The sequence below is a fragment of the Hemicordylus capensis genome, chromosome 7 (genome assembly GCF_027244095.1).
Source record: "Hemicordylus capensis ecotype Gifberg chromosome 7, rHemCap1.1.pri, whole genome shotgun sequence".
Classification (NCBI taxonomy): domain Eukaryota; kingdom Metazoa; phylum Chordata; class Lepidosauria; order Squamata; family Cordylidae; genus Hemicordylus; species Hemicordylus capensis.
The window spans coordinates 29381465-29388698 of NC_069663.1; the positions used below are offsets into that span (position 1 = coordinate 29381465).

General features: G+C 57.7%; 1 protein-coding gene across 1 annotated transcript; it reads right to left on the reverse strand.

Annotated features, from left to right (window-relative positions):
- HIPK4 (homeodomain interacting protein kinase 4) lies at positions 1 to 6975 on the reverse strand. The gene is made up of 2 exons (XM_053266719.1): positions 5193 to 6975; positions 1 to 324 (listed from the first exon to the last, which is right to left on the reverse strand). Exons 1-2 carry the CDS (start codon positions 6864 to 6866, stop codon positions 142 to 144), a joined length of 1857 nt encoding a protein of 618 aa, XP_053122694.1. The 5' UTR covers positions 6867 to 6975; the 3' UTR covers positions 1 to 141.
- Positions 6976 to 7234: the final 259 nt, after the last annotated feature.

Consider the following 7234-nt stretch of genomic DNA (forward strand, 5'->3'; position numbering starts at 1 on the left):
TAAGAGGAAGGTGGCCTTTATTACGGAAGGAGCTTTGCAGCGAGGGACAGTCTATATATGTAATGGCTACAAAGGAATCTGCTGGCGGGTCCCCAGCTGGGGCGGCCTCTCCGCTGAGCCTGCTGCCCTCTTCCGGGGGGGTCAGTGGTGGCTGGCAATGTGCTGCAGGTAGGGCTGCAGCTGGTGGCGGGTCCGGGGCGCGTGCAGCGCGGTCTTGAGGGGGCCCCGCTCCAGGCCCTGCTCCGCCAACCACTCCTCGTTCGGCAGCCAGCTGTTGGTCCCGGGCGGCTGCGTGGCGGGCTCAAAGGCCTCCAGCTGCACCCTCTGCCAAAGAGAGAAAGAGAGCGTTACCCGCCTGGCTGGCTGCTGCCCTCCCGCCCAGGCCCAGCCGCCCCCATCTCCCGGGAGGGGGGCAGGGGGGCTTAGGGTTCGGGTCACCGCCCCCCCCATGAGACGGTGGCTTTGGGATGTTTCCAGGAGCACCCGTGAAGCAGCTGGGTGTGACCTGAGAGATGTGCCCGCAGGAGCCCTTGCAGCAGGAGGATGCTGGAGCCCGGCTGTGGGGCAGCCCCCTGGCCACAGATGTCTTAAGCTGCCCCGGAGGGTTGGGCGGCAGTCAGAGAGCGGGTGGGCTCCTGCCCACAGGTCCCAGGTGACAGAGGGAGGCTTTCAGGCTCCCCAGAACTCTACTGCTTTGCAGCCCGGGCACTGCTGCTGAACCTGAACTCCTGTGGCATTGCTGAGATGGTGATTTATGTTTTTATTGCTGTTAAAGCAGTCGGGTGACTGATGGGTCCTTTTGTTAACTGCCGCTGCCCTGAGTGTTCTTTTCAAAAGAAAAGGCAAAGTATAAAGGGAGGGAGGGAGGGGACCACCAGGCAGAGATGCACCTAGGTAATTTTGGAGCCTGGACCTCGAGGCCTTTGGAACCCCCCAACCCTCCCCCTCCAGTTGCAAGTTAAGCATCATCCCCCTACGCACATACAGAAAAACTCGTGGGTTCCCGAGGGCCCAAACAGCAACGGAACTCACAATAATGTAAGAATATCAAACAGGTTTATTGATGCAAACATGCATGGGCAGAAGCATTTCAGCACACAGCATCTCCCCACCCCACATATTTCTCACCACACCACCCGGGACAGACTGAGGAGGACTTGGCGGCCCCGGCAAGGAGGGTGCAGGCCCTGGACGTCCCCCAGCAGTCCAGGGGGAAGAGCACCTCTGCCCCCCCCAGGTGACCCACTCTACTTCTGGGGCCCATGCTGCGGAGCGCTCAGCAGCTGTTCTTTCAGGACAGCTCAATGCACAACTCACTCCCCAGCCCGGCGCGGGCGGAGGCCCTGAAGCCTTGCCCAGACAAGGCTCCTGGCGGCTCGTAGGAGAGCAAGGGCGGCTTCCGTGGGCCCCTCGCTGGCTTCCACCCTGGAGCCCCCCCAGGCGGCCACTTTCCCACCCCTCAAGATTCTGCAGCTTCCCCGGCCACTTTCACGCTGCCTGGCACTGCTCCCCCCCGCAAGCTCTTTCTCCCGCATCTCCTCACCCTTAAGTTCCATCTGGCAAAAAGGGTCGTTTCCTTAATTGGGGGGTTCTCAGTCTTGTGGCCCCAGAGGTGGTTGCACGACCACTCCGCCCCCATCCTCGGCCACAATGCCAAAGAGGATGGTGATGGGCATTATAGCAGCACAACTTCTGGGGAGCCAAATGGAGGCCCCCGGTTGACGAGGACCTCCTCCTCCTCCTCCTCCTCCTCCTCCTCCAGATGCGACCTGCACTTTAGAGTGTTCAGGCTAGGTCTAGGGCAGAGGCCTGCAATGGTGACCTGGGATGGTTAACTGCTATTTAAGGCAACTTAAGAAGAGGCAGGTAGGTAAGGGTGGGGTGTGTGTTTGTGTGTGGAGAGAGAGAGAGAAAGAGAGAGAACCTGAAGCTGCAGCCAGCATGGTGTAGTGGTTAGAGTGCTGGATTAGGAGCAGGGAGACCCAGGTTCAAATCCCCCTTCAGCCATGAGACTAGCTGGGTGACTCTGGGCCAGTCACCTCTCTCTCAGCCTAGCCTACTTCACAGGGTTGTTGTGACGAGAAACTTATGTAGTACACTGCTCTGGGCTCCTTGGAGGAAGAACGGGATATTAAAAATGTAAAATAAATGAAAATAAAATAACTTTAGACTTTGAAGGCATACACAGCGGTGGGGGGCGGGAATGCCAGCTGTTCAGAAGTTCCAAAGGGCAGGACCCCCCCGCCTCCCCCCCCCAAACACAAAGAAGCCTTCTGGGATCAGCTTTTTTACTTCTCCGGAAGGGAAGGGAGCCGGGTGCTGACAGGTGACGGCCAACTATCCAAGCGGGGAAAGAGGTTTCTCTGCCCTCTGCTTGCTGACACCTGGACAGGGCTCCCAGGGCACTGTGGGGCAGGCAGGGGCACACGGTTTGCTGCTGCAGAGCCCCAGTGGTTGCTTCTTCCCCGGCTTGGTGCAGCCTCCGCCTTGCTTTCTGCCCCTGGGCTTGGGGCAGCAGGTGGGCGCCCTGAAAGACTAGCTCCCCCCCCTCCCCTGACTCCTGGGTGGCTGAAAGCCAGCAAAGACCTGGGGGGAGGGGAGGGGGGCTTCTTAGAAGGTCTGCATAAGTTCACAGAGGGGGTTTGTGCTGCAACAGCTCTTGGTCCGATTAGTCCTTGAGGGGGTTGGGCTGGGAAGAGAGAATGTCCCTCTGCAAGCCAAGTGTGAAGGACAGAAAGTGCTTCTCACTGCCTGTGCTGCCAGGCAGGCAGGCTAGGAGGGGGGCGGGGAGGTGCTCGGTTGATTTCTGCGGCTCTTTGCAGCGCTCTTCTGATTCCAGTCTTGAAGGCCCAGCAGAGGCTGCCTTCTGGGCTCTGGTTCTGGGTACAATGCCAGGTGCTGCTTATTACCTTTCACAGCCTAAATGCCTTGGACTGCCTGCCCCCTGCTGGATCTCCCCACATGACTAGGTTGGCTGGGAGGGCTCAGCTCTGCATGCAGACACCTGGCAGAGGCTCGTTTGTTGAGCACACAGGACGGGGCCTTCTCAGTGACTGCCCCCAGGCTGTGGGACACCCTTGCAGTTGAGATCTGTATGATTCCCTCTCTCCCAGCTTTTAGGGGGAAATCGGCCCTTTTTATCCAGGAATTTGGCCAGTGAGTAGGCCTCCTGCTCTCTATTTACATTGTAGCTGTGTTAGTTTTTCCCCCAGGTTGTGTTTATTGAAATTTGATTATTGTTTATAGCTAGAAGCTAAACGCCCTGGGATCTTAGGATGAAGGGTGGTATACAATAAAAACCAATATAAATCTATTAGTCTGATAACTATCCAGCAGCTGAGATGAGGAAAGAAGAGAGGTTAACTCTGACAGCAACGGCTTTCTTTCTTACCTGAGGCACCGTGTATGTATGGCCTGAGACCACGTCTCAGGGGGACACTTTTGGCGATGGAGGAGGAAGAAATGGATGCCTGTTGGCTTTTCCAGTGGAGAGAGTCCAGTCCCAGCTGGAACTCACCCAGGAAAATGCCTGCCAGGAGTTCTGTAGCCTCCGGAAGAAGTTCAGCGAGGCCTTTGCTCCTCAGTTGAGGCAGACCAGTGAGGAGGGGATGGAGAAGGAAGGGGTGAGGACCTTGGAAGACTAGGTGGGCCTTCTACAAGTTGAGCACTTCCTTATGCAACTCCCAGACAGTCGAGCTCCACGGATCATTACGGAAGCAGGGGAGCTGGCTGAAAGGTTTGCTGAGGCCAGGCTGAGTTCCAACTCTGCCCTGGGCCGACACCCCAGAGGCTCTCCAGAACCTTTTCTGCGTTGGGAGGACCAATGCCCAGCCCAGGTAGGGTCAGGGGCCTCTGTAGCCTCACCACATCCAAACAGGAGGAGCTCCCCCCCCACACACACACACACCCCAGAGACTGCCCTGCAGATAAACTTCTCCTCCAGTGTACTAACCAAGCTCAGATAGAGCTGAATGGGGACGTTATTCCCCAGGGGCGGAGATCTGGGAATTGTCAATGGCCAGTCAGTTGTGGCCTGCAGGGATTCCGGTGCTGCTGACCCCTCTGTGGTGCACAAGGCCCTTCTTAAGGACCACCCCTTGGCCAATGCACATATAACCCGAAGGGACCCATGTACAGAAGGAGATGTCCCTCGTGAAGTTGCCTCTCCCGACCGGGGACTGGAGGGGTGAATGGGAGTTTGCAGTTTGGGGTCATCGCCCCGTTGTGGTGTGGATTGGCAATGCCTTGGCCTCACATGTCTGGGACATGGGACAGCCTCCGTCCAGGTGAGGAGGAGCCTGCACAAGAGCTCTGGTTACAAGCCTTCCACAGTCAGCAGACAGACGCTTCTTCTCAGCCCCATAAGCAATGAAGCTTTTGGGGACAGTCACAGTGAAATGGCTTAACGTAAGGCATGGCTGTGGCTTCAACAGGAATGGCACCCGGGAAGATGTGTGTCCACTGGCCTGCTCAGGGGCAGCGCCACCATTGAGCGGATGGGCTCAAAGGACCCAGGCTGCTGCCAGTCAGGGGCTGAGTCAGGCGGAAAACTCATCCCAGGAAGTACCTTCTCCGTGTCGGAGATGGAGAGACTGTGGAGTTTGCCGTGGTTGGAGGAATACAGGGAGAGCGGGCGCCAACGTTGCAGGTTCAGTGCAAGGCAACATTCCAGTGCAAGTGTCCTACTCTTCATTTGGGGTCTGCTTTGGTCCCATGTCTCTGGAGGCCTAGGAATGCTCAGCCCCTTCTAGAGTGGAGTGTTTGGTTTTTTGTTTTTTTGGGGGGGGGGTTTTGGCCACTGACCTCCCCAGAAACCTATGGAGAGAGTGGTTTGTCCCACATTAAGATAAAGTGGGTGGTGGTGGCAGCCTTCTGTGGATCCCTTCCAGCCAAGGATTCACCCTACTGACCTCCAGTAGGAGTCGTAACAAGTGAGGGCACCTGCTCTGCTTGGTGCTCTGATGTGGGTCCAGATCACAGCACGTGGCCTCCTGGCTCCACCCAGGACTGCCCCAGAGATGGCCACCGCCACCAATGCACACTGACGTGCACATCCAAGGAGGCCCAGCCCCCTAACCTCCAAGGCTGGACTCTGCTGGACCCGGAAGCCAGCGGGAGATGCTCCCCAACCTGCATGCAGCCCCTCCTAGGCCCCTCTCTGGCCTGGGGGAAGAGCCCACGGCCCCCGTTACCTGAGTGGTGGGCGAAAGCACCCGGCCCTGGGGGAAGGTGGGCTCCTCCCTTGCGTTGGGCTCCGGCAGGGAAGCAGTGCTGGTGCTACTCTCTTTCTCCCAGTGCGCGGTGTCCTCTGGCGAGTATTGCCCCAGCAGGATCAGGTTTTCAAAGGTGGGGTCAGACTTGGCATGGTGGGACCCCTTGCGGTGCTTGGGGCTGCTGTGCCGGTTCCGGTAGTAAGCTGGGATGGGCTCTTGCTGGGGCGGCTCGTGGCGCAGGCGGAGGCTTTGGTGGATGGATTTGCGGCGGCCAGGGGCTGCCTCTGCGTGGCCAGAGAGGGGCTCGTACAGCCCTCCACTGGGCCCTTCACCCCACACTTTCAGGGGCACCTCCCGGCCTCCCTCGGCGATGCTGAGATCATCCATTTGGCTGGTGGTCTTCTGGATGCCATGGGCCGCGTTCTCCTCCTGGAAGGGCTCCTGGCCGGTGTAGAAGCGCTCCTCTTCCATGGTGCTGTACAGCTGCGATTCTTCCTCCTCCTCCTCTTCCTCCTCCTCCTCGGAGGCCTTGCTGTGGTTGGGCAGCGACTCCTGGAGGCTCCTCAGGCAGAACTGGTAGTACTGGGTGAGGTCGTAGTTCTGCTTCAGCGGCTGCGTGGAGATGTAGGGGTGCTTCAGGGCTGCACTGGGGGTGATGCGCTCGTGGGAGTCCCATGTCAGCATTCTCTTGATCAGCTCCACCATGCTCCGGAGGTCAAAGTACTCCGCCAAGGCCTCTGTGTCTGGGTAGATCATCTTGTGCACATTCACCGTCTCCATCTGGTCCAAGGACTTCAGCACATATTTCCTCCTCTCCACCGACTTCACCTGGGTATCTGCCAGATACTCTGATGGGGATTTCAGCAGCCAGGAATTCACCACCTCTGCATGCTGCCCCCTCTTGAAGAAGAGGCGGGCCTTCCTGGCTGCATTGAGAAGGGCGGGCCTGGGCATCCCCTGGGTCTCGCAGATGTACCGGATCTGGTCGTACTCGTTGTTCCCAGGGTAGAGGGGCCAGCCGAGGTGCAGTTCTGCCATCACACATCCCAAGGACCACACGTCCACCTTTTCACAGAACGGCAGGCCCAGCAATATCTCGGGCGCCCGGTAGAATCGGGACTGGATGTACGGCTCTTTGACGTAGCGCACCTCATTGAAGATGCTGGCTGAGCCAAAGTCGATCACCTTGACTCGGAAAGGATACCTCACCTGGTCGACCAGCATGATGTTCTCTGGCTTCAGGTCTGCGTGGATGATGGAAAGCTCTTTCAACTTGGCTAGGGCTCTCAGCACCTGCGTAGTCACTGTGCGGATGTGCCGGACCGGCAAAGGGGAGAAGTTGTGCTCTTTCTGAAAGTCAAAGAGGTTTTGTTCCAAGAGCTCAAAGACCAGGTAGAATTTGAGGTCATCATGGAAGAACTCGTGAAACTGGACGATGTGGGACTCCTCTGAATCCACTTCCGACATGGTCTGCAACAGCTTCAGCTCGTTCTTTATTATCCTGCTTCGGTAAGAGTCGTTCTTCAGGATCTTGATGGCCACCATCTCCCCTGTGCTCCGTTTCCAGCTTTTCACCACTTCCCCAAATGTACCTTTCCCCAGGATCTCAAACACGTCGTAGAAGTCTGACTCAGACTCGATTGTGACCATCATTCTGGGCTTGCCCAAGCTCAGAAACACGGGGGCAGAGTGGCTTCTTGCAAAGAGAGGTTCAGCTGCTTGGAGCCAAGAGAACCCCGGCCCTTCTCCAGAACAATAGATGATGCAACAGTTAGCCGGATTCCAAAGTTGCCACGTTAGGAAGGTTCTGTTATGGAGGCCAGTGGCCTCCTCCGCTGTGGGGCTGCCCACAGGTTTTCCTCTGATGGAGAGAGAGAGAGAGAGCGCTCCTCTGCCAGTGGGAAGCTAGGGTCAAGCAGCCCCAACCTGCATCTCCCAGTCACCCTCTACTGTAGGGCTGAAAGCAGAGCCCCACATGTTGAATTTTGAATGGCTGGAGCTTCAGGGGCTGCCCTGCCCTG